This window comes from Lemur catta, chromosome 5, assembly GCF_020740605.2.
Source record: "Lemur catta isolate mLemCat1 chromosome 5, mLemCat1.pri, whole genome shotgun sequence".
In the NCBI taxonomy this organism is placed as follows: domain Eukaryota; kingdom Metazoa; phylum Chordata; class Mammalia; order Primates; family Lemuridae; genus Lemur; species Lemur catta.
In genome coordinates, this window is record NC_059132.1 from 85752685 (window position 1) to 85779502 (window position 26818).

The following is a 26818-nucleotide window of genomic DNA, read 5'->3' on the forward strand; positions in this document are numbered from 1 at the left end:
TCCCAGCTGCGTCAGCTTCATTGAGAATGTTAAAGTGTGGCACATTCTCAGAGCCGTCCCCAGGTGCGGCAGCAGGAGGAGGTGGGAGGACTAGGAAGGCCCGGTTCTTGATTTCTGCCACCTCCTGAAGTCTTTAGGCATCACAGATGCCTTGGAGTGAGGCCAGAATCTGCACTGGGACCTGAAGCCTACCCAGGTCAAACCTTGTACTTCAAGGTGGAGATGGCAGGAAGGACAGAAGGGGACGTGTTTGTGGACCTGTGGGGAAGGGCCACCCATCTCCACCGGTCCACAGACCAGGCTCTTACGCCTGAACTAGGCCCGGTCACGTCAAACGTTTGGGCCCTGCTGCAGAAACCAGAGGCCCTTCAGGATAAGCCCGCACTACTTCCTTCCATCCCACAGCATTCGGTGCATCCCAGGGATCTTAATGTCCCAAACATCAGAGCAGTCCTTTAGGTTTCCCCAGACTTTAATGTATAAATCAATTGCTCTGCCTGGTTCGAAGCATGAAATGTAACCATTCTGCATAGGCTCATGGGATTATTCTTATTCAAACTGAGATGATCCAACACAAGTGCTATTATTAAAAGCTTTTATTTTTGAAAATGGCATTAAAATTAAAAGAATAATTACCAGACTTACAGGAAAGTTATAAAAACTCATAGTTCTTTCTAAAAGTAGATGCAAATGGTAAAATTGCCCATAATGAGATGCATAAATATCTCAGCAATAGGGGGATAGTATCTTGAAAAATAATTGGTTTTATCTATTTCATGTAAAACCGATTCATTCTACCTTCATTTACACATCTTGTTTTTCATCTTCCCTAAGTAGACCAGCCATAGCTCCTCATTTAGAAACCCAAATATGAGTCAACTCATCTCTAATTAAATATCAAACCCAGGAAGATCATTAGCTTCCAATCTTCTCTTGTCTTCCTTGTGTTCAGTGAACTAGTCACCTTGACAACCAGATGCAGATCACTGACACGGTGAATGAAAAATTCTACTTTCATCCTCCTTGTTCAAACTAGAAGTTATTTACAGCTACGTTTTAGATGAAAATGAAACTCGTATGAGCACCAGTAAACCAGTGCATGACAACAGTACACAACCCTATTTCAAAGATATGTTTAAGGTTAGACCCAGTGTTTCGTTTAAGTGATGGGCTATGTGAGACCAGAGGTGAAGTGGTCTATACACGGCCCTCTGCTAGGTAGATAACTGAGCCCATATGGCCACATACCTAGGCGAGGGGGTCACATGGAGGCCAGCTCTCTCCTAGTGGGAGAGCCCAGCTCTGAGTCAGAACCCCAATATGGGTCTCACCTGCTTCCCATGAGCCTTCTGGTCACTGCATCAGGACCTAAACTCCGGGTACCCACTGAAGTGAAGTGCAGGCCAGAAATCCCAGCCCATCTCCCACGAGTACAGAGCAAAGGCTGCATCTTACGTTGCTGCCAGGCAGGCTGCCCTTTCCAGGGAAAGTGTGAGGGGTAAGGCTGGCTCTCTCAGTGACCATCGGGGACAAGGACCAGGGTAGCCCAGTGGGCTTGGGGCGTAAGTTTCTAAACTGAAATGTAAATATTTTCCCTGTCATTTTATATATATATAATTTATATTTATCTTTTCTTTTTTGTGAAATCTTTAATGAGATATAATTCACCAGTTAAAGTGTGCAATTCAGTGCTTTTTAGTATATTCACATTGTACAATGATCACCATCAATTTTAGAACATTGTCATCATCCCGTCAAAAAGCACCATGCACCTTTTATCAGTCATTCTCCACTTCCCCACAACCCCCCTCCTACACCTAGGCGATCTCCAATCTGCTTTCTATCTCTAGACATTTCATATGCATAAATGCAATCATATAATATGTAGTTTTTTGTGACTGGCTTCTTTCACTTAGTATGATGCTTTCAAGGTTCATCCATGTCATAGTATATATCAGTATTTCATTCCTTTCTATGGTCAAATGTTATACCATTGTATAGCTACATATATAACTATATACTATATTTTGTTCATCCGTTTATCAGTTGTTGAACATTTAGGTTGTTTCCACTCTTTGGCTGCTATAAATAATGCTGCTGTGAACAGTCATGTACAAGTTTTTGTGTTGATAACATATTTTCATTTCTCTTGAGTAGAATTTCTGGCTTATGTGGTAAGTCTATGTTTAACCTTTTAAGGAACTACCAGACTGTTTTCCAAAGGAGCTATACCATTTTACATTCCCCCAGCAGTGTAAGAGTTCCAATTTCTCCATATCTTTATCATTTATCTTTTTATTATAGTCATCCTAATGGGTGTAAAGTGATACCTTGCAAGTTTGATTTCCATTTCCCTGATGGCTAATGATGTTGAGCAGTTTTTCATCTTCCTTGTAGAAATATCTATTTGGATCCTTTGCCTACTTTTAATTGGGTTATTTATCTTTTAATTATTGAGTTGTAAGAGTATTTAAACATATTTTAGATACAAATCCATTATCAGATTTAAAAAAAATTTTGTCCCATTTTGTGGGCTGTCTTTTCACTGTTTTGATGGTATTCTTTGAAACATAAAATTTTTTAATGAAGTACAATTTATCTAATTTTTTTGGTCACTGGGCTTTCATGACATGAAGATTTAGCCCTATTCTATCTTTTAAGAGTTTTGTACTCTTAGCTCTTACATTTAGGTCATTGATTCATTTTGAGTTAATTTTGCATCTGGTGTGAGGTAACCGTCTGATTCATTCTTTTCCATATGGATATCCAGTTGTCCCAGCACCGTTTGTTGAAAAGAATAGTCTTTCCCCCTTAAATTGTCTTAACACCCTTGTCAAAAATCAGTAAATGTTAGGGTTTATTTCAGGACTCTCAATTCTAGCCCATTGATCTATATGTCTGTCTTTATGCCAGTACCACAATCTCGATTACTTTAGCTTTGCAGTAAGTTTTAAAATTGGGAAATGTGAGTCCTCCAATTTTGTCATTCTTTTTCAAGATCGTTTTGACTATTTTGGGTTCCTTGAATTTCCATATGAATTTTGGAATCAGCTAGTCAAATTTTTCAAAAAGGATAACTGGGAATTTGATAGATAGTATTTTGAATCTGTCGATCAATTTGGGGATTTCTTAACAATATTAAGTCTTCCAATTCATAAACACAGGATGTCTTTTCATTTATTTAGGTCTTTGTTAATCTCCTTTAGCAATTTTTTGTAGTTTGCAATGAGCAAATCCTGTTATTTTTGCAAGGCTACCCCTTTCAGTTTTCATGTCTTCTTTTGTGAAATGTCTATTCATTTCCTTTACCTATTTTAAAATCAAATAATTTTTTTTGCTATTGAGTTGTATGAGTTCCTTATATATTTTGGATATTAACCTATCATCACATAGAAGGTTTGCAGATATTTTCTTCCCTTTTGTAAGTTGCCCTTCACTCTGTTATTTCTTTGATGTGCAGAGCTTTTTAGTTCCATGCCATCCCACTTGTTTATTTTTCGCTTTTGCTGCCTGTACTATTGGAGTCATATCCAAAAAATAATTGCACAGACCAATGTCAAAGAAGCATTTCCCCAATGTTTTCTTCTAGTAGTTTTGTGGTTTCAGGATCTATGTTTAAGTCTTTAATCCATTTTGTGTTGATTTTGGTATATGGTGTGGGATAAGGGTCCATTTTGATTCTTCTGCATGTGAATATCCAGTTTTCCCAATAGCAGTATTATTAAAATTTAGACTTAGCTGTAAATATTTGCATATAAGGTTTTTCTGTCTTCAAGAAACTTAACATGAAAATATCTCAGATGGATGGTTTTCAGCCCAACTCTGCACCCTGATCACCACAACCTGAGGAACTGCTAGGAATACCCTCCTACCCGCTGCGATATTAACAGTCCCTCCAACCATTCTGATGCCTCTGCCTACTCTTCAGTATGGCCGTTAAACCCTTCAGAGCTAATACTTTAGCAAGCAGTTTTCAAACTTATTTTGAGAGGCAGAACCTCCTTTTTCAAGTGAAATCTTAACGAAAACCACAATAAAATAAAAGCAAAGCTGCTGTGGCTGATGGGATGGTGGGAGGGTGAAGCCCCAGCCTGGGCTTGCTCTGATGACTCCCCTCCACCACTCCTAAGCAGCCCCTCAGGGCTGTCTGCGAAAGTTCCTTGGAACACAGTTTTGTAGCTTGGGAACCTCTACCTTAGGAAGTTTTTAAGTAGGCAGCTTACTATGGGTATGAAAGAAGGAAGGAGGCCACAAGCAAATTTCCCAGTCTAGCCACGACTGCAGCACACCACATCTGTGTGATTTCATCTTATTTTGGAAGTTTCCTTCCAGAGGTGGGTACGTTGTGTTTGCAGACCAAAGGGCAAGGCTTCTACTTTCCTGATATTGTATCTGTTGGGTTATTTCCCAGGTGCCATCAACGAAAAGGCCACACATCCTGGCTACTACGAAGACCTAGTGGAGAAGTCCATGGGGAAGTATAATCTCGCCACGGAGGAGATTGAGAGGGATTTACACCGCTCCCTTCCAGAACACCCAGCTTTTCAGAATGAAATGGGCATCGCTGCTCTAAGGAGAGTCTTAACAGCTTACGCTTTTCGAAATCCCAACATAGGGTATTGCCAGGTAAATGTCACAGATGATTTATGCTAAAAAAAAAAATAAAGTTTTTATTTGCCAATAAATACTGTGAAGAAAGGATTTCTGGTTAACAGAACTCACTGCACCAAGGTTTCTCAGCCTTGGCACTATTGACATTGTGGACTGAATAATTCCATGTTGTGGGGGCTGTTCTGTGCTTTGCAGGATGTTTAGTAACATCCCTGGGTTCTACACACTAGATGCCCACAGAATGCCCCAAATGTGACAGCCAAAAATGTCTCTAGACATCACCAAATGTCCCCAAGGAGCAGAATCAGCCTGGGTTGAGAACCACTGCACTGAACAGAGGAGCCAGGAGACACAAGTGCTCTTTCTAGATTTGCCTCTGTCTAGCTGGGTGGATGGGAAAAGATCCTGCTCACTCTCTGATCCACCCCTCATCCCACGCTGGCGTAAGAGAGTGCGCACCTAAGCTCCGAGCCTTTCACTGGGGATTGCCACCGTGTTCCTACTTTGCATCCTCTTAAGCAATAATATCCTTGAGAATACAGCTTGTATGTGCTAGGGTTCTATTCTAATACACATTAGAATAAATGCTTGACTCAGCATAAAATAATGTTGCCCAAATACCAACTAAAATCATCTCTCGTACTGGTACATGTGCCACAGTTTTGGGAAGCTCCAAAATAATGTTACCTTAGATTCAAAGGCCACATCATCAGAGAGGCCTTCCCCAACCATCCAGCAAAAGCTACAGGAGGCTTCGCTCTTACTCTTATGCGTGTCCACACAGGTGCATGTGCACACGTTAGTCTCCCCATACTGGATTATTTTGTCTTTTAATAACACTGAATTGAAATAACCCCCCAAAATGACTAACCTTTTCATCTTTATCTCTCTAACACCAGCATTTAGGGCCTTGAGACTTGTTACCACTGTGTTCCCCCCTCCCCCAATACCTAGTCCAGAGCCCGTTACAAAGTAGACCCTCCAAAACACATATCTTGAGCAAATGACTAAGGAACTAACCATAATGATGATCATGTACTTAGAGTCAGCAGATTAATTCTCAAGTGGAATTTTAATAATGATTTCACTTGGGCAAATAATGAGTAAGACTTACAAGAAAGAGCCTATTAGACCAAAATACATTTTTTTGAAATTTATATTCTAGAAGTCTGATGAACAATTACTGGTTTCTAGGAGATCAAAAAAAGTAAAGTACAGGAGTTAGTTGACTTCTAATATAATGGAGTTCAAATTTATCTTTTGATCTTCCTCCTTTTAATTAAGAGGACTATTAAAGGAGTAGAGCCTGGAGTGGTTATGAGCTATCTGATAATATCTTTTAATAAGGTACAGTTCCTTTAGAATTTAAATCACTGATACTGATCACTACCATCTTTCTCCAGATGGGAATAATGGGTAAGGACTCTAACATTGACAGTTTGCATTGTTCTCTGAGGAGAGCCTCGAGCCATGTGTACATGATTATAGAAACCATTATGGAAGGTTAAAAAGGAAATATTTACCTCACTGATTTAAGGATTAAGAATACTGAGAGACTCTAGCAGATTAAAAGCATTGTCAAATAGCCCTTGGGCAGGGTTTTTGAACGAGGGTTTGCCTGTACATGGTTAGGGCTCAGTCTGGTGAGTGTTCGTGCTAATGAAGACCCTGAACAGTTATTGGCTCAAGGACTAATGGTTTTTAATTTTCCGAGGGTCATAAACAAAACAAAACTCAGAAGAATATGTGACAGAGGACTATGTGTGGCCTGCAAAGCCTAAACATATTTATCTAGCCTTTTACAGAAAAAAAATTGCTGTCCCCTGTGAGAAGAACTCAATAATTCTTTTTTAGGTGAATCAAATTGCTTATATTTTCAAATGTATTTGATGGCATCCTCTTTCACTCCTTTAGGCCATGAATATCGTCACTTCAGTGCTGCTTCTTTATGCCAAAGAGGAAGAAGCTTTCTGGCTGCTGGTGGCTTTGTGTGAGCGCATGCTCCCGGATTACTACAACACCAGGGTTGTCGGTATGTGGGAGTGTAATTAACATTGTAACCTACATTTCATCAAGATGTTTTTAGAGAGATATCAGCTAGAACACTATTTCCAATCACCGTAAGTCAAGAGAGTTTCAGACTACTCCAGTTTTTCAAAACGGAAATGAGAGGGCTTGTGATAGATTATACACAAAGGAGTCTTATGGAGCTTAAGGAAATACACACATATCACTGTTACAGATATTATTTTAGGAAACATTTGATGTGGGTGTCCCTCTGTGACATGTGAGAGCTACACCAGCTATACCAACTATCAGCACAAAGACATTTGACAAAAAAAATATTTTTAGTGAAGAGGATTGGAAGCAGAGGTGTTCAAAAGAGGCCGTCCGGAATGGAGAAAATTAGAATTTAGAGGTTCATCCAAAGCTAAGTTTCTAAGGTATTTTTCAGACTGGTTTCACTGCAAAGCAAACACCTTCTGTGAGCATTTAATCCCCTCAAATATCAGACATTCGTTGGAGCAGGACAAGTTTTTCCTTGCTAGTGCAGTACAGATGTATCCTTCATGCTTCCATCTTATGTTCTCTCTATATTTCTAAATATTTGCACACTAATTTGATTCATAGACAATATTATCAAAAGTTGTCAGTAAGGTGATCATGAATGTGTATAGCAGGAATGCTTTTAAGTTTTAAAAAAACAGTTGTTTAAAAAAAATGACTTTTATGTGGCGACCATGCATCCAGAAGAGTGAATTTTTTAAAAAATAAGATTTTTACCATGTAAACTGTTTAGATGTGCATTTGGAGCTACAGTCATGCACTGATGTCTTGGTCAAGGACAGATGGCCTATACAACAGCAGTCCCATAAGATTATAATGCCGTATTTTTACTGTACCTTTTCCACGTCTAGATATGTTTAGAAACACAAATACTTACCATTGTGTTCCAGTTGCCTGAAGCATTCAGTGCAGTAACATGCTGTACAGGTTTGCAGCCTAGGAGCAATAGACTATAGCGTATAGCCTTGGTGTCTTGTAGGATATAGCATCTAGGTTTGTTTAAGAACATTCTGTATGTTTACATAAGAAGGAAATTGCCTAAGGACACATTTCTCAGAACATATCCTGGTGGTTAAGTGACACATGACTGTACTTAGATGTGGATTTCATGCCTAACCAAACATTATGTTACCAACAAAATAATTAGTTGTATGTCATGAAAATTTTGTAAACTGGCTTTTTCAACAACCCTTATAGTTGTCATGTTATTACTCTTTTATGCTAGGGAAAACAGGACAGGAAGACCCCAGAAAGAGAAGATGCAGCCAGAATTAATCTGGTGACTAAGCTGTGTTGACACCTTGGCCTAATAACATAGTAAGAGCAGAACAGTTAGCAGAAAGAAACAGAGTTCTGTGTTAGCAGTAATTGTGAACTGGATTACTGTAGTCAAGCCCTTGGACTGAGTTTGTTAGTAAGCAGGTGTAGTTGGCTAACCTGTGTGTACACCCTGCTGCAGGTGCACTGGTGGACCAAGGTGTCTTTGAGGAGCTAGCACGCGACTACGTCCCGCAGCTGTATGACTGCATGCAGGACCTGGGCGTGATTTCCACCATCTCCCTGTCGTGGTTCCTCACACTCTTTCTCAGCGTGATGCCCTTTGAGAGTGCAGTTGTGGTTGTTGACTGTTTCTTCTATGAAGGAATCAAAGTGATATTCCAGTTGGCCCTAGCTGTGCTGGATGCTAATGTGGACAAACTGCTGAACTGCAAGGATGACGGGGAGGCTATGACCGTCTTGGGAAGGTATTGCACTGAGCCTAACTTTGAAAACCATCTCTGGGTTTCGGGTTTCTTCCCTGTGCTTTCTCTCTTTCTCCTTCGTTTCACGGGTCTTAAGTAACTGTGATGGTGATCACGATGCCCACTTCTCCCTATGGTTGAGGATTTATTTTCGTATACTTTTTCTTTAGAAGTTAAAGAAATTTCATTTTTCGTAAGGAAAATCTAATCCTTTGTTTTAAAGTGCAGAGACTGCAGAAAATGACTGAGGATCTAGAATGGGGGGATTCCAAGTTAGCCTCCCGTGACTCCTGATTCATTTCTTCTCCCAGGTATTTAGACAGTGTGACCAATAAAGACAGCACACTGCCTCCCATTCCTCACCTCCACTCCTTGCTCAGTGACGATGTGGAACCTTACCCCGAGGTGGACATCTTCAGACTCATCAGAACTTCCTATGAGGTGGGTGACGTTTCCTAGCTGAGCATTCACAATACTCTGAGATTGCTATGAGGGGCTCAGCTGGACATGCATCCCACAATTCCATTGCTAACCTGTCTTAGCCTGTTTTGTGCTGCTATGACGGAATTCCACATGCTGGGTAATTTATTAAGAACAGAAATTTATTTCTCTGTCCTGGAAGCTGGGAAGTCCAAAATCAAGGCACTGGCATGTTAGGGCCCCATCTCTCTGCTTCCGCCTTGAATGCTGCCTCCTCTAGAAGGAAGAACATCATGTCTTCGTGTGGCAAAAGAGAGAGAACCCACTGCTGAAAGAGCCCTCCTGACCCAGACACCTCCCATTCGGTCCCCCCATATGCTTAAAAAAAAGGTCTTACTAAATACTGCTTTGTCACATTCTATTAGTATTATTCACTTAAAATATATCATGAGTATTCTCTAATGTTTTCAATATTATTTAAAGGCATAATTTTAATAAATTCTTCATATTCTGCTTCAGTGAGGTAACAAAATTAACTGGTCCCCTTTTACTGGACATTTACTTTGGTTTCTTCCAAATTCTCAGTATTATATGGCGTTCTGTGATAAACCTGTACCCAAACATCACATCTCTGATTATTTTCTTAGAATCTTAAAAATGAATTTACACCAATAGATTAAAAAATATGAGTGGGTTCTAAGCTCCTGGTACACACTGTCCAGTTTCCATTAAGGTTATCCCAATTTATAATTACACTATTAGAGATTAAGAATGGCTGGTTAGGCCGGGCATGGTGGCTCACGCCTGTAATCCTAGCACTCTGTGAGGCCAAGAAGGGAGGATCAATTGAGGTCAAGAGTTTGAGACCAGCCTGAGCAAGAGAGAGACTCTTTCTCTACTAAAAATAGAAAAAACTGGCTGGGTGTGGTGGCGCATGCCTGTAGTCCCAGCTACTCGGGAGGCTGAGGCAGGAGGATCACTTGAGCCCAGGAGTTTGAGGTTGCTGTGAGCGAGGCTGACACCACTGCACTCCAGCCTGGGCAACAGAGTGACACTCTGTCTCAAAAAAAAAAAAAAGGATAGCCATTTTACTTCACCCTCTCTAAAACTGTTTACTATCTTAATGCATTTTAAAAAAATTATTGCCTTGGGACTTTTGGATAGTATTCTTGTCAGAAATGTTGGGTGATTTATTCTTTGAGGAAAAGAGCCTATATGATTGTGGACAATAGTTATTAAACCTACGGGTTGTTTTTCTAAAGGCATCCTTTACTGGTAAGAGAACTCTAGACCAAGGTAATAAAGCTTAGTATGTGGAAGCTCAGCTTTATTCTGGAAAGCAGATAAGCTAACATCATGCCGAGGTCAGCACTTTGCTCATTTTTAATGGGAAAGAGAAGAGGTTGAGACACGACCAAGGGCTGGTTTCCACTTACATCCTGTCTGGCTGAGCCAAACACCCTATCAAAGGACACAGCAGCGGCTTCCTTCCTCTGCCTGGGAAGACAACCCCTTTTATTTATATCAATGTCTGCATTACCTGGTCTTTCAGTGCATGATGACTGGTCTTTTGTTTTCTCTCATGTGCTTAAGTGTCACTGCTCTGCTCATGTTTCCAGTGGCTCTCCGACACCTTCTAGATCAACTTAAACAGAACACCACACACTCTTGCTGATCTGTCTTCCCTCTCCTATCCATAGATTGGTGGTTCTCAATCCTGTCTGTGCATTAAACCACTTAAAAAATTTTTTTAAGGCCAGGCTTTTAAAAATATAAATCCCCAGGCTCCATTCCAGACCAATTAAATCTGAATCTCTGGCATGAAGCCCAAGAGTAAGTCCTTTTTTTTTTTTTTAAAGTTCCCCAGGCGATTCCAAATGCCAGGTGAGAGTTGAGATTCACTGCTAGATGCAGAGTGGGGTTAATCGCTGATGCGGATTAGAACCTGGTTTGGGCTGAGTCTCGACACCTGAATGTTCTGAGGAAGACAACCCATTTCTTTCTGTTCTTCAGGATAATTAGCCATAAAAATTATAAAGTGGGAAAGAAAGACTGAAAGTACTTTCACCTTTTGAGGTTTGGCCAAAGGCTCTCCAGGTTGCTGGGGGTTGGTCTGATATTGATCAGATTGAGCTTGGTCAGTAGAGACAATAACTTCACTTCATAAATGCCTGGCAGGGAAGAAGATCTCACTCATTTTAAGTTCTCTTAAGCACCTAATGAAAGGAATTGTTTAGATGGTTTGAGACTCGTTCTCTTCTGTGTGGGCCCTGGGTATGAGACTCTGCACTTTGGGTAGAATTATACAGAAGCAGAAGACAAAGTGTCAACCTTAAAGCTTGACTTGTAGACTGAGATGCTCCTCCTGCATTACTGGTGGAAGATCAACTGGTCAGATTCAGGGGTGTCAGCGTGCTCTTTTGTTCTGATTATGAGAAAGGAATGCCTGGATCAAAACTCAATTCCCAGGATTAGTCCTTTAAAAACAGAGCGAAAGTAAAATGTACTAGAAAGGTATAATCTTTGGCTGTAGACCCCAACTTGGGCAATATAGTTCAGAGTCCACCACACAGACCAGTCTGTAAGAGGTGTTTATAGGAACTGGCGTTCTCCATCAGCACTGGAATTTTGGTTGCACCCTATCTTTCCCTACACTTGATATTGTCTGTCACCTTTTCCTTTTCAGGAGTCCCCAGTCTATGATGAGTTGTATAATTATATCATTATATGTTACAATGTAATAATAATAGAAATAAAGTGCACACTAAATGTGATGCACTTGAATCATCCCCAAACCATCCACCCTGACCCCCGGCCCCCAGTCTGTAGAAAAATTGTCTTCCATGAAAATGGTTCCTGGTGCCAAAAAGGTTGGGGACCACTGCTAAATGTATTTAACCATTGCAGTCTTTGCTTCCATGGGTTAAAGCAAACTCGTGCTTTAAGCAGAGTTTCTTTATTTTTCTTCTGTGTCCCTAAGAAATATAAAACCTTACAGATTTCCTCTTTACCTTAAAATAGGAAGACTCATTTGGCTTTTGAAATTTAGCTTAACAAAGAGTTAGGCAGTGCTAGGCGTTTTGGAGCTTGTAGAGGGGGCTAGCTCACAGCGTTTACCATCTGCAGATGCACACCATGAACTTCTGGACCAGACGGACAAATGCAGCTGAACTAATTACCAGGAGCACAGAGTCTCACACAAGGTTGGAGGTTTCTTCCAACCTCTTGGTCTAATAGCCATAGATTATGTACTTCCTTTCTTCTTGTTAAGAAAATTCTTCCTTTGAAGCATTTTTTCCACGCAAATAGCCTTACTTAGCCCTTCTTCTTGGTGAACTATTGACTTAAGGAAGACACATTTGACTTTGAAATTTAGTTCAACTGCTGAGGAGCAAAATAATTTCCAGAGATTTATTTATGGTCACTAGATGGCTTTAAAATAGTAAATAAAGGCATAGTCTAGGATGTCATGTGACAAGTCCTTTTTTTGTATGTGTCAAGAATGTGTTTCAGCCATTCTGCAGACATGACTCTGTGTGCTCTAGCAGGTTTTTTCAGAAATACCAATATTGCTCCTTTCCAGAAATTTGGAACTATCCGGGCAGATTTGATTGAACAGATGAGATTCAAACAGAGACTGAAAGTGATCCAGACATTGGAGGATACTACGAAACGCAACGTGGTAAGTCCTTTGAGAGCAGCAGCCCGCCTCCTGTCTCCTTCCTTCCTCACACTCCTGCCTGCTCGTACATTCCTGCTTCACAGAACTGAAGATGATTTAAAAGAAGAAAATTCGGGACTTTCCCAATATGACATTTTTTTCATTGTGCTGATTATTTTCATAGGTACGAACCATTGTGACAGAAACTTCCTTTACCATTGATGAGCTGGAGGAACTTTATGCTCTTTTCAAGGTGAGTTTCAAAGTAAATTCATGCCCATTCAAAGGAGTAAAAGAGTTTGCTGTAATAATTCAGTTAGTCTTGATCTTTCTGTTGAAGGGCTAGCACAAATCTCCACGTGCATAAATAGGAAGGTAGAGCTGAGAGTACAAAATTGGAGTACTTACTATGAAAAATAAACATATTCTTATAACTAACATAAGTTCTTGTTTTAGCTCCCTCACACTTCATCTAATATTCTGGCTGTTTCCTGGGCCTAAGGAAATAGGTTATTGCTTCATAATACTCATTAATGCAACGGCTAAAATTCTTGTACATTGTGATTTCCTAGATTAAGCTGTAAAACACCCTTATAAAGAGATCCTACGTAGCTAGAATGAGAATAAAGCTGTTTAAATGCCTAAGGGAAAGCATAATTGCTTGAATTTCTGTGATTTCCATTTTATAACTCAGCCCCTACCAATTTTGATTCTTAATAAGAAAGTATTATGTTATTAAATAAAGGAATGTATCATTTTTTTCTTCTAGAAAAAATGTTTTTGTCAGAACTATCATCATCAACATCATAGGTTAAAATGTGGCAATTGACAGGAAAAAAGTTTAAAAGATGCCTTTTACGCAGGTACCAATTTTATCACCATCTCTAAGTGCTGTCAGAACTAAATTTGGCTGTTTTGAGCATTGCAAAGATAGCACAGGAGAAAACATAAAGGAACAAACATAAAAATCAGAGTGGAACACAAATAGTTCTTACAATCGGAATGCGATGGTAGTGAGCATGGCTTTGCAGTGTTCTTGCTCATAGTCCCACTTGCCGGTGAGCCACTGGGGGGCGCCACTGTTTTTTTTTTTTTATTTTTGTTTCAGTAGCGCCTGGTAAAGTGCTCCAGTGTGCGTCCTTGTGTCTCTCCCCTAGCAGGTGTTCCAAACGTGTGTGTCGAATTAGTGATCAGTTCTCAATATAGCACAGTCCCTGTGTTGTTCTGACGAGGAAATAGGTGTGGAGAGGCAGAGGCGCTCTCAGTCACCGCTGGGTAGCGTGCACTTTGTGTAGCAGCAGTGTTACCGACAGGGGCCAGGGGCCCACCACCAGCCCCCCTTCAGCACTTGCGGGTGGAGGCTCTGTGGTGTGCAGCTCATGAATGCTGTTCGCACGTGTTGAGCACCCATAGCCAACTGCTCGGTGTAGGTTGGTTATCCATAAGGCAGGGTCCCTCTGTTTCATAAAGGAAAGATAATGATCCAACAGAGATCAGATTTTCAAGGGACGCTGAAGATCTTAAGAAGTCTTCTTCACAGGGTGGTGGGGGGTAGGGCCGGGATTCTAGGGACGCTAAACAGAAGTGGGAGAAGCAGCCAGAGGCAGCAAGACCACAGACAGGGAAGAGAAAGGGCCATGACAGTGGACGGAGGAGGCTGATTCTGGGGGACACCAGAAGGAGAGGGACCGGGGCTGGTTGTACAGACGTCCCAGATCCGGAGGTTGTTGAAGCCAAGTCTTCCCTGGGCAGTGCTCCGCTCGCTGGTCTGTGCGCCTTCAGGGAGCAGGTGTGTCGTTGGAACCCTGAGAATATGCTCAAGGAAGCAAGCTTGTTTCCTACTCAAGGCCCTGCCCTAAAGGTGTGGTGACAGACTCAAGTTCTCCGGCTCTCTGAGCGTGGAAAAAGCAACCTAAGACCCTTGCTTGGTGTCAGGGACCAGACGGAGTCTCTGGTACTGTGGAAGCCAAGATAAAATCTTTACTTGTGGATTCTTTCTGGAGTCTCTGGAACACTTTAATTGGCTTTAGTTTATTTTCACAAATATTTATTGAGTCATTGCTATGTGTCAGGCACCCTGCCAGGCTTTTTAGTCCTTTAAAAAGCCAATTTCTTGCTGCTTTCCTGAAGATACAAAGGAATGATGCAGTTCCCCTCCCAAGTAGTTTACTGCGTGGGCTTTGGGGTAAAACGTGGCGGTGGAGGGAGGGACACTAAAGAATGCCTGAGGCAGATTTGGTAGAAAATGTAGTTCAGGGCCCCTTTGCGCTAGTTTCTCTTGAACGCTTTTTAAATTAGTCCTTCTGTTTCAGTCTCTGGTCCCCTAACCCCCAAACGATGGTGTGTGGGGTCTCATCGAGGAACAAGGGAAGTGATCTGAAGGGCTTGTGTTCTGCTGGTGGTTGCGAGCTCCGTGAAAGTGCCTGCACCCACGTTCGGGCCTGGTTCAGAGTAACTTGGGTGCTTAGGAGGAAACGCTTTGGGTAACCTTTATTACCTGATATAGCTGAGGCATAGGGGGCCCCTTCCAGGGAGGTATCACCAGCACTGTCCTGCCCACAGAGGGTTGCTGGGCTCCACCCATGCCAACTCAGAGAACAGCCCAGTCCAGGAGGCCACTCTGACCTCAGCATCCTCCTCCTTCCCTTTGACATCTCCCTGCCTCCACCCTGCAGCCAGGAACGCAGTCCCAAGGCCCTGCCAGGCTTCTCTTTTAGCTTATTCACTACCATTCCCAGTAAATATTAATAATTGCAATCAGAACATTGATCATCTTGGCTCCTTTTCTAGTGAGAGCAAAATTGAAGTACTACATATTCACAATGGACTCCTCTCCTTTTCAGAAAATCAGAAAGATTTTCAAAAGTGCTTTTATCTATTATAATATTTATAGATGCTTATAGTGAAATGCTCAGACAATGAAGTAGGGGGTAAAGTAAAAATAAATTCTCCTTCACATGCTCCTCTTGTCTCCCTGCCTGCCACCCAGCTGACTATAAAAGCCTGTGTGTGGGTGAGGGTGTTCTTCCAGACCTGTCGAGTACATGCTTTATATTTGTGGTCTTCCTCAAATGCGTGTGTATTTCTACCAAAGTCAGTGTGACCTCATGAATAAAGAGGCTGCTTCGCTCCTGAGGACAAAAACAGGAAGCCGTTATGTGGATCTGGATCTCTCATCTGCTCACCTTGGTGGTTCCTATACTAATAATTTTTCTAGACCTATTTGCAGGTGTGTGAAATAGGATGACCACATCCCTCTACATTGAATACTGTATGACTATAATGTTTATGTGATTTTGGTGACTAGGAAAGCAGGGGGTTGTGTATAATCCATGGGACTAAGGAAACCTCAAATCTCTTCATGATTCTGCTTGAACCAACTGACTGGCTGACCTTGTGTGAGCCTCTCCACATGGGGGCTTTACCGTCCTCACCTAGAAAACAAGTGGGTCAGGTTATCTAAACTCCAGATCGTTTTCAGTTTAGCATTTTATTTATTTCCTTTAAGTTAAAAAAATTCTTTCTCTTTATGGGAATTATTTTGAAACGTGAGTGTGTATGTAATCTGCACATAATTGAGCCGCACTTTGCTGCCAGGGGCAAGCTGCAGGAGCGCTGGCGTGGAGTCAGGGGAGGGCTGGTCAAGTGGGGACATGTGTAGAATGAGGAGACCCAGGGCCCCGTGGCCAGAGCCCTGCCCCGGGGGATGCACACAGGTTGACCTAAACCTGAGGGCCCGCCTTTTATTCCTGGCATTTGCTGCAAAACAAAAGTCCCTCATGATCATCCCGTTCTTCCTTTTTCAGGCGGAACATCTCACCAGCTGCTACTGGGGTGGGAGCAGCAACGCCCTGGACCGGCACGACCCCAGCCTGCCCTACCTCGAACAGTACCGCATCGACTTCGACCAGTTCAAGGGGATGTTTGCTCTTCTCTTTCCCTGGGCCTGCGGAACTCACTCTGACATTCTGGCCTCCCGCTTGTTCCAGCTATTAGATGAAAATGGAGACTCTCTGATTAACTTCCGGGAGTTTGTCTCTGGGCTGAGTAAGGACGTGATATTATTGCATGAACCGGGACGGGATGGTGGGGCCGTGACCCCAGCGTTCCCCGGTGCCGCCCTCAGGGGCACAGCCTGCATCGCCTCCGAGGGGTGGGTTTAGGGGCAGAGAAGCACACGTGAAGGCTTGCAAACCGAGTGTCAGATTTGTTCTTAATTCACGAATATATTGCGTGGAGAAGTCATTGCCTTCTACATCAGACCCTCAACATTAGTTAAAAATACATTATTAGAGAATTCACAAGACAATAAAATGCCAACATAAGCACTGAGACCACAGACCAGGACAGCTTTATGACAGAAAAAGAAATGTTTGGGTGGTAGATTGCTTTTCTGTGACAAAAAATTACATGTAATACAGAATTAAATATACAATTTTATCATACATATAATTTCATAATATTTCATTAAAACATTTCATATTGTTTTTGATAAAAGGCTGAAAAACCACAACAGCTCTGCAGAATTGATGGAGGTCTTTTCTCTCCCTTTTGTCGGGAGGAAGGACTGTTGGCCTGAGCTCCACGGCTCCCCAGCAGCACGCGGGCAGCTGCCTGTCAGCCTCGCTGTCTGACTTTCTTACTGCCCTATATATTACTGCCTTTCTGGACTTTGTTCTATGTATAACTGGACCAAAAAAGCTCCATGGTAGTAAGGCTTGGCCCACCTGGTGTGAGGTTGTAGATGCAGCAGGCATTATGTCAGAATGAGGTAGGAAGGAATTTTCTTTAAAATTCTAATTATAACCTTGGGCCATATACTCAAAGAGATACAAGTAGAACTACCATTTGATCCACCAATCCCATTACTGAACATATACCCAAAAGAACAAAAGACATTCTATAAACATTCTATAAAAAAAAAATCTGCACTAGAATGTTCATAGCAGCACAATTCATGATTGCAAAGATAATGGAAACAACCCAATGGGTATACACACACCTGATGGGTGTGGTATGTGGTGCACACCGTCTGGGGGTTGGACACATTTGAAGCTCTGACTCAGGTGGGGCAAAGGCAATATATGTAACCTAAACATTTGTACCCCCGTAATATGCTGAAATTAAAAAAATAAATGATAAACCCAAGGAAAGGTAAAAAGATCAGGCATAGACCCAACAATATTTCCAAAGAGCACCCTTAATCTCTAAGAATAATGTCTGGAAAGCATAAAGCCCTGAGGAAGCTGATGGTTTTTTAGAAAGGGAAGGGATGCAGGTGAGGACCTTTTAGGTTAAAAAAAAAATTATATAAAACTCTCATCTATATGCTTAAAAGGGAAAACCTGGAGGGACTCGCCTTTATTGAATGCAAGTACTGTTCTGATGCTTTAGAACTTGCACTCTATCACTTAATCCAAATGACAGCTCTTCGAAGCAATAATAATAATGATAACTACCATTTATGCAGCATTTACTCTGTGCCAGGCACTGCCCTAGTGCATTGAATTTGCCCAAGAGCACACGCTACAAAGTTTTTGTTTGAATCCAGATACCCTGGAGGCACAATTTGTGCTGTTACTATTTTGCTTTATTACCTACCTGCTTGCTACTAGTATCTCCATTTTCAGCTAAAGAAATGGAACCTCAGGAAAGTTAAGTAACTTGCTGGAGCATTCGTTTTTAGCCAGTCAGTAAATATCTGTTGTTGAATTGAACTGAGAGACACAGTTCAATTCATGCCTATGTCATGGATGTGTGTGAGAGGACAGCCCTGCGCTAGGTGACAGGTTAGACAAGATACCCCCTAAGGTCCCTTCCAACCCAGATTCTGTGATTCCTGCCTTCCTTCTTTTTCCAAATCCGATTCACCTTTAACTAGATGCCCTGAGAATATATATTTACAGAAGGTTTTCAGATACTAGGAATAAATACGGACTTTAAAGGAAAAAGTAACAGAATTATTTTGATTGAAGCTATGGTCATATAATGACAGATAGGTTAGAATAAATTAAAAGAAGAAACATTTAAGGGAACTCAAACGACTAAAAAGGACTTCTAAAATGAGTAATTTGAAGTAATCTTAAACACATTTTGAGATTATTTCTGAACTCAAATAGTTATTTAGGGTGTTGTGGCCCAGTCACATAACCTTTCTCATTAAAAACACCAGTTTATTATGTGTCAGGCACTATTCTAAGTGTTTTATATGTATTAACGCTTTGTTAATGTAATGTCATGGAGTGCTGACATCAGGATCACTGGTAGAATCTTCTGTTACCATCGCACCTTGCAGAGGGGAAACTGAGGTACAGACAGGTTAACTCTCCCTAGGGAGCATAGTAAACACAAAGGAGTTGAAATCAAGCAGCCTGGTTCCAGAGCTCTTAACCCAAATATGTCCTGGCCAGACCTGTTGTCACACAATGGCCTGGTTCCAATTTGTAAGCAGTAGACTTACCAGGGGAACACTGGTCTGCAGGGATTACTAGCACACACCAGGCTTACACGTTGGTACTTATGTGCCTTCTAGGTGCCGCATGCCACGGGGACCTCACGGAGAAACTCAAACTCCTGTACAAAATGCACGTCTTGCCTGGTAAGTGAGCTACGCAGAGCAGCACGTGTATCTGTAACCATGACCTGGCTGGAAATCTCTCTTTTTAGTGTAATCTGGTTGCTTCTTTTTGATATACAAAATGATTCATTGGTCACTAAGAGTGAACTGAATAATGACTATTTGTGTTAAGTTCCTGACTCATCCTGTGCTTGCTTTTATGGTCATTTACCTGTCTGAAGTGTGAGTTGTGGTAAAGGAACAGAGCAGGAATCTGCAAGAGAAAGAATAAATAGCGTTTGGTAACATGTGGGACACGAGCTGTGAGAGAAAAGATGAGTGTAGGAGACGCTGAGAGTCCAAGTCTAGAGGGAGCAGCTTCGACACTGACAGGAACAAGTGGGAAACATGGTGAGGTTTTGAGTTCAAGTTTAAACAAGGTGGGTCCCAGCTGGGATATATCTAAAATACTAAAAAAACACTAAAAAATATATATATTATATATACATATGAGTAGAGATTGGTGCTAAGGATAGATAGAGGGTAAAACTATAGATTTGGGAATTATCTTTATAGCTTACAATTTCCTAAAATTTGGTGCATAAAGCATTATTCCACAGAATTTGGGAAATTCTTCATACAAAGGAAAATGTAAAGGGACACTTTGGAGTAGGGGTGTTAAAAGGGAAGGTGGAGTTGGAAATGGAGTGACCCCCCCCCCACTAAGGTCTTAGAGACAGTAGCATTCAAGGTTCCCCACCGATGTGACCCCGCCCCATCTTTGTAACTTTAGCTTCTCATCCTCCCCCCATGTCATTTCCTTTAGTAATTAAGCACATTTTCACTGAGTCATGGCCCTGCCAGTATGAGCATTCTGTTTCCTCCTCTCCCTAGAGCCATCCTCTGATCAAGATGAACCAGATTCTGCTTTTGAAGCAACTCAGTACTTCTTTGAAGATATCACCCCAGAATGCACACATGGTAAGTGACCTTTCTCACCAAGGGTACTATATTTATTTTCTACAGAGCCCTCTGTAATGGGAAAAGACTTGCCTCCAAAGCTAGTCAATCAAAGACATATATGAATATGGTTGCCTAATATGTTACTTTCCTTTCAAGTTTTTGAGATCAGGCAACTATCGGGGAGGCAGGTACTTCAGCCCACTGAAGGGACCATGTACAGTGTTTCCCAGGAGATGAGAAAAAGCATATTGTGTAGAGCCATATTCTTTGCTTTCCTCTCCCTGTTAGGGTCAGGCTTGTTAAGAACATCATCCTGTTTTTATGCAGGTATCTAGAATTGGGACTGGCATTTATATAAAAAAGCATTCTCTTGTATCTATCTTTGCTCTACAACAGGGGTTGGCAAACTATAGCCCAGGGGCCAAATTTGGCCCACCACATATTTTGTACAGCCTGTGAACTAAGAATGGTTTTTACATTTTTAAATGGTTTTTACAATCAAAAGTAAAATAATGTTTCTTGCTATGTGAAAAGTACATAAAATCTCAACTTCAGTGCCTATAAATAGAGTTTTGTTGGAACACAGACAAGCTCATTCACTTACATATTGCTTATGGCTGTTTTCATGTTGCAGTGGCAAAATTAAGCAGTTAAGGCAGAGACCACATGGCCTGAAAAGCCTAAAATAGTCACTGCTTGGCCCTTTGCAGAAGAATTTTGCCAACCCCTGCTCTATGTGGATAGGTCTACAAAACATAATCCGACTCTTATATATCTCCAAATATATATATATTAAGTCATGTACTGTTTTGTCATGTATGAATCTAAGCAGTGTCTCTTGGCTTTGTACTATAGTAAGCTACTTACTTTCTAATTCAATAAGGCAGCTTTATCAGTTCACCTAAGTCTGAAAGTAAATGTAGGTTGCTCCTAGATTCTTTTGCCTCTTAAATTTTGCCATCCCCAAATTAGCACAGCTTAGACCTACTTTTGAACTGTGAGCACCTAGTGACTGAGCAGAGAGAAGTGAGCCAGCCTCGGTTTTACTATGATTGGCAATCTGATCTGAGGGTAAGAGCTTTAGCTAGGATGCCAGCTCTGTATATTGTTATCTAGGCGACTGTAGGCAGATGCCTGCATCTCTGAGCCTCAGTGTCCTTGTGTGGAGAGTGGAGATGATAGTTGTCATATTGGATATAGTTAGGACCTAATAAAATAATGTAGTAAGGCTTTTTGCATAGTGCCTTAGCACATCCTATAGTATTCTCAATATCGTTAGCAATCAGATTCTGGCTGCAAAATGTTAGCCACACGTTTCTTAGTGAACACTCATTTCAGAAAAGGATTCTCTTGTTTCAAAAATGCTTCAGGAATGATCACATGCCAGCAGCATTTAATATCATTGAAAGATGCTTTTGAAAGCATGTTTTTCTAACACCGAAAGTACTATTGCTTTGTATTGAAATTTTTCAAATAGGTAAAATATATAAAATAAGCTAAATAACCTTGTCTTAAAACCTTACCATACAAAGACAAGTAATTATTAATTTTGAAATCTTTTTCAGTTTTTTGTTCACATAATATGTGACATTGTATATATATATACATATATATATACACACATACACATACACGCACACATAAAACTGGGATCAAGCTACCTCTACAGGTTTGTATCCTGCTTTCTTCACTTAAAATCCAGTGAGAATATTACTGTGTCATTAAGAAATATTTGAAAATAGGTTTTTGTTTTTGTTTTGTTTTGTTTTTGAGACAGAGTCTCACTTTGTTGCCCGGGCTAGAGTGAGTGCCGTGGCGTCAGCCAAGTTCACAGCAACCTCAAACTCCTGGGCTTAAGCGATCCTACTGCCTCAGCCTCCCGAGTAGCTGGGACTACAGGCATGTGCCACCATGCCCAGCTAATTTTTTTTCTATATATATTTTTAGTTGGCTAGATAATTTCTTTCTATTTTTTTTTTTTTTTTTTTTTTTTTTTAGTAGAGATGGGGTCTCGAACTCCTCACCTCAAGCGATCCACCCGCCTCGGCCTCCCAGAGGGCTAGGATTACAGGCATGAGCCACCGCGCCCGGCCTGAAAATATGTTTTTTAAGTGGCTAGATAATATCTACTGCATGGGCTTACCATACATTAAGTATTTTTAACATCTACTTGCTTCCCAAATTACTTTGAACATTAAGAGGAAAGAAATTTCCCAATGACATATAGTAAATTTTAGTCACTCTGTCTTAAAAGTTGCTGAGATTACCTGACACCTAATACAGTAAAGGTAACATAATTGGCAAACCAGCCAGCTTTGGGGTGCCCAAAGAAGTACTAGAATGCTCTCTGACAACTGACAAGCCGATGTGTAACTGCGGGCATTGTATACCTCTTCCTTCTGAAGTCCTTATATGCCCTGTAATGTCCTATTTTAAGAAGACAAGAGTGGATGCCTTAAAAGTCATATTTTGCAGGGTCCAGCAGCAGAAAGTCAGTCTCATATATGCAAAATTAAGATGATAGTACAGAAAGGAGGGAAATCAACATTCACTGGAGCAAAAAATATATTCAACCATTTTTTAAGTACTAGAGACTATCTGGCATCATCCCTTTAGTTTTTTTAAATCAATCAACTAATTTGTTTATTTTGAGACAGGGTCTCACTCTGTTGCCCAGAGAGAGTGCAGTGGCGTCATCATAGCTCACCGCAACCTCCAACTCCTGGGCCCAAGCTATCCTCCTGCCTCAGCTTCCCAAGTACCTGGGAATACAGGCATGTGCCACCATGCCCAGCTAATTTTTAAGAAATTTTATGTAGAGACAGGGTCTCACTATGTTGCCCAGGCTAGTCTTGAACTCCTGGGCACAAGTGATCCTCCTGCCTTGGCCTCCCAAAATGCTTGGATTACACCTTTAATTTTTAATTGTACACTGAACCCCAGCTGTGAGAAAAAAATTCCAGAGGAGTCCTTCACCTAGAAATAGGGTTGTCAGATAAAATAAGGGACTTCCAGTAAAATTTGAATTTCAGATAAAAAAATAATTTGCTCAGTATAAGTATATCCCATGCAACATTAGGGCACACCTATGCCAAAAAAAATATTTGTTGTTTATCTGGATTCAAATGTAACTGGGTGTACAGGTATTCTATTTCACCTGGAGGTTCTTCTATTTTCTACTACAAATGGTAACAGTATGGTCATATTATATAACATCTTACTTTTTTCTTCTGAATATTTCTTGGTAGTTGTTGGATTGGATAGCAGAAGCAAACAGAGTGCAGATGATGGCTTTGTGACAGTGAGCCTAAAGCCAGATAAAGGTACAACCACTCTCTCCTGTATGTTTAACCTTCTTGCTGGTGAACACTTGTTTCTTGGCTTGTGAACACTTTTTTCTTGACATTTGCATTGTAGGGAAGAGGCCAAATTCTCAAGAAAATCGTAATTACCTGAGACTCTGGACTCCAGAAAATAAATCTAAGTCAAAGAATGCAAAGGATTTACCCAAACTAAATCAGGTATGTGCTCAACAGTTCATTTATTTCAAGCCTTGATGCTCTTTTTTCCAGTCAGAGATAAATGTAAAATCAGTACCCCTCAAAGATAATGGTAACTTGGGGGCAATTAATTAGTATCCATTTGGATCTATTGTGTGCATGTTTTTATGCATCAAAAATATGCTCAGTTGAGAGAATATGACCTCTGCAGAAAAAAAATGTGAACCACAAAATATTCAGTTTTGAGAGTGCTTGCATCTTCTTCTAATCATTAAAGTTACCCTCAGATACTCAAAGACAAGCCTATGCTGTTTTCAAACCACTGTGCTCAGCTATAAAGATGTCTCACACATGTTTTCCTTTAAAAGCTGAAGTATAATCAAAGAGAAAAAAACAATATAAATAATTATAACACAGGATGAAAATGCTGAGTTTCGTAACAGAAGAACAGAGTCACCTGGGTGGGGGCTAGGCATTACTTCTGTCCAGGGAGACAAGGGATGTGTCACAGGAGATGGGGTTGGAGCTAACCTTGGAAAAATTGAGATCCACCCTAAAGTGTGTAGATACGAAAAGAGATGAGTTTGGGATTTCCTTAAGGTACTTCAATAAGGAAAAGGAAAATAAGAAAAAAAAAAGAGTTAGTGAAGTAAAGATATACCACATAGTACCACATAGACATTCTTGACCCTAAGTGATGTGTACATGAAGGTTTCATTTTTTTCTACTTTCATGGATGTTTGAAATTTTTCAAATTAAAAAAAAAGGAAACATCAGTAAAGAGACTTTAAAGAACACGTCCATCCCGCCTACACACAGGACTTCCCAGAGATCTTTAGGAGTCGTTATTTAAATGGCTTTTCAGTCCACCTCAGTCCTGTCTCTCTGCCCTCCAGATTTCACATTCTTTGTGTTTTTCCAAATCGCTTTTTAGGGTCAGTTCATTGAGCTGTGCAAGACAATGTATAACATGTTCAGCGAGGACCCCAATGAGCAGGAGCTGTACCACGCCACGGCAGCGGTGACCAGCCTCCTGCTGGAGATCGGGGAGGTGGGCAAGCTCTTTGTCGCCCAGCCTGCCAAGGAGGGCGGGGGCGGGGGCAGCGGGCCGTCCTGCCACCAGGGCATCCACGGCATGCTCTTCCCCAAGAAGGGGCCCGGCCAGGCGTACGTGGTGGAGTCTGTGGAGCCCCTCCCGGCCAGCCTGGCCGCCGACAGCGAGGACCACTCCCTCGGAGGACAGATGGAGGACATTAAACTGGAGGACTCCTCGCCCCGGGACAACGGGGCCTGCTCCTCCATGCTCATCTCCGACGACGACACCAAGGACGACAGCTCCATGTCCTCGTACTCGGTGCTGAGTGCCGGCTCCCACGAGGAGGACAAGTTGCACTGCGAAGACATCGGCGAGGACACGGTCCTGGTGCGCAGCGGCCAGGGCTCGGCGGCGCTGCCCCGGAGCACCAGCCTGGACCAGGACTGGGCCATCACCTTCGAGCAGTTCCTGGCCTCCCTCTTGACTGAGCCTGCCCTCGTGAAGTACTTTGACAAGCCCGTGTGCATGATGGCCAGGATTACCAGTGCAAAAAACATCCGGATGATGGGCAAGCCCCTCACCTCGGCCAGTGACTACGAGATCTCGGCCATGTCCGGCTGACGCGGGCGCCTTCCCTGGGGGGGGGGGCTTTTTTATGTTCTTCTGTGCTGGGGTTTCTTGCTTTCTTTTAAATTAAATATTTATTAGTACCTGGCTTGAAGCCTAGTGTTTTCATAACGTAATACAATGAAAACTGTTGGAGAAATATTTAAACACCTCAATGTAGGTACAGTTACACTCTTGCTGGGGGGAGAGGGATTTACCAGAATACAGTTTATTCAGTGACTTATAATAAAAAAAAATGATGAATCTGTCAGTGATATGTGTGTATTATAACTTATTAATCTTGCTGTTGGGCTGTATACATGGTTTAAAAAATAGTGCTGTTTAATGCTAAATAAGGCAGCGGTCATTTGTGTATTCAGGCTTTTTAAATAACATTAGAGCTGTAAGCAAAATGAAATACCACTGTTGTTAAATGGAAAGGCATTGTCAGCTGGGGTAGATCCTGTACCACTTTAGGAAGTATTAGGAATATTTTTAAGATTTGAAATATATTTCATAAAAGTCTCTATTCAACAGTTGTATTAAACAGATGTTCCCCTTCAAAGGGAAAACATTTGGGGTTCTAAACAATTATGAAAATGTGTTTGTTTTTCTTTTTACATGATGCCAGAATAACACTTGTATTGAATCAATTTGGACAGATACCACACCAATTTTGCATTAAAAAAATTGTTCTGATTATTTATGGCAGCTGATCAGAATTCACTGAAAAGTAACAGTCTTTTGTAACAGAGAATCCGAGAGCAGCAGCAGAGATAGGAGGCTCAGGATAGGTTTTTGGTTTTGTTTATTTTAAAGAGTAAAAGTACTGATGCTTCTGATACTCAATGTTCAGCTTCTTGTTAGGCAAATAAAGCAAAAAATTAAACAATGAACTTTTACCATTTCTGTATTCTCCATAGACTCAAGAAATTTATACCACGTATCGCATATGACCATCTTTCCATAAATCAATGTAAAATAGAGATAATGTAAACTGAAAAAAAAAATCTGCAAGATAATGTAACTGAATGTTTTAAAACAGAACTTGTCACTTTATATAAAAGAATAGTATGCTCTATCTTTTCCTGAATGGATGTGGAAATGAAAACTAGCACACCTGCACTTTGAATTCTTGCTTCTTTTTTATTACTGTTATGGTTTTGTTTTTTACAGACATTGGAAAGTTTTTTCTTCTGATTGTTGAATTCACAATCATGGTCACATTTCCTTTGCTTACTCAGAATATTCCTTTCAACACATTCCTTTATTTTATTATACATTGTGTCCTTATTTTAGCTGTTGCTGCTGTTGTTTTTTGTTTTGTTTACAGAATGATTTTTAAACTGTCAAATGAAGTAGTGTTAACCTCAAATAGGATAAATGTGAACAAATAAAATACATCAGATACTCAGATATGTCTTTTTTTCATTTTTGTGCTTGAGTTCCTGCCTAAGGCAATGCCATTATTTCTTTGACAACTTTACAGGGGAAATTTTATTAGGCAATCATTTTGACTACATAAATAAATTTTATAGGCAAATATTTTGAGATAAGAAACACCATTTGTAGCTTGTCAATGACTGTTAAAATAAGGAAGACAATTATTATCACTTATCTAACATAAAATACTATCCTACATAAGTAATAACAGGT

General features: G+C 41.0%; 1 protein-coding gene across 1 annotated transcript in view; it reads left to right on the forward strand.

The window, feature by feature from the left end:
• Window positions 1-26576, forward strand: part of TBC1D9 (TBC1 domain family member 9) — a 105708-nt gene extending 79132 nt beyond the window's left edge. The window contains exons 10-21 of the mRNA XM_045552230.1: window positions 4412-4626; window positions 6526-6643; window positions 8138-8423; window positions 8732-8861; window positions 12424-12522; window positions 12686-12754; window positions 16308-16548; window positions 19034-19099; window positions 19952-20038; window positions 23269-23343; window positions 23438-23541; window positions 24455-26576. Of these exons, the coding sequence (XP_045408186.1) occupies window positions 4412-4626; window positions 6526-6643; window positions 8138-8423; window positions 8732-8861; window positions 12424-12522; window positions 12686-12754; window positions 16308-16548; window positions 19034-19099; window positions 19952-20038; window positions 23269-23343; window positions 23438-23541; window positions 24455-25177 (2213 nt within the window). The 3' untranslated portion in view covers window positions 25178-26576. The remainder of the gene's footprint in view (window positions 1-4411; window positions 4627-6525; window positions 6644-8137; window positions 8424-8731; window positions 8862-12423; window positions 12523-12685; window positions 12755-16307; window positions 16549-19033; window positions 19100-19951; window positions 20039-23268; window positions 23344-23437; window positions 23542-24454) is intronic.
• Window positions 26577-26818: the final 242 nt, after the last annotated feature.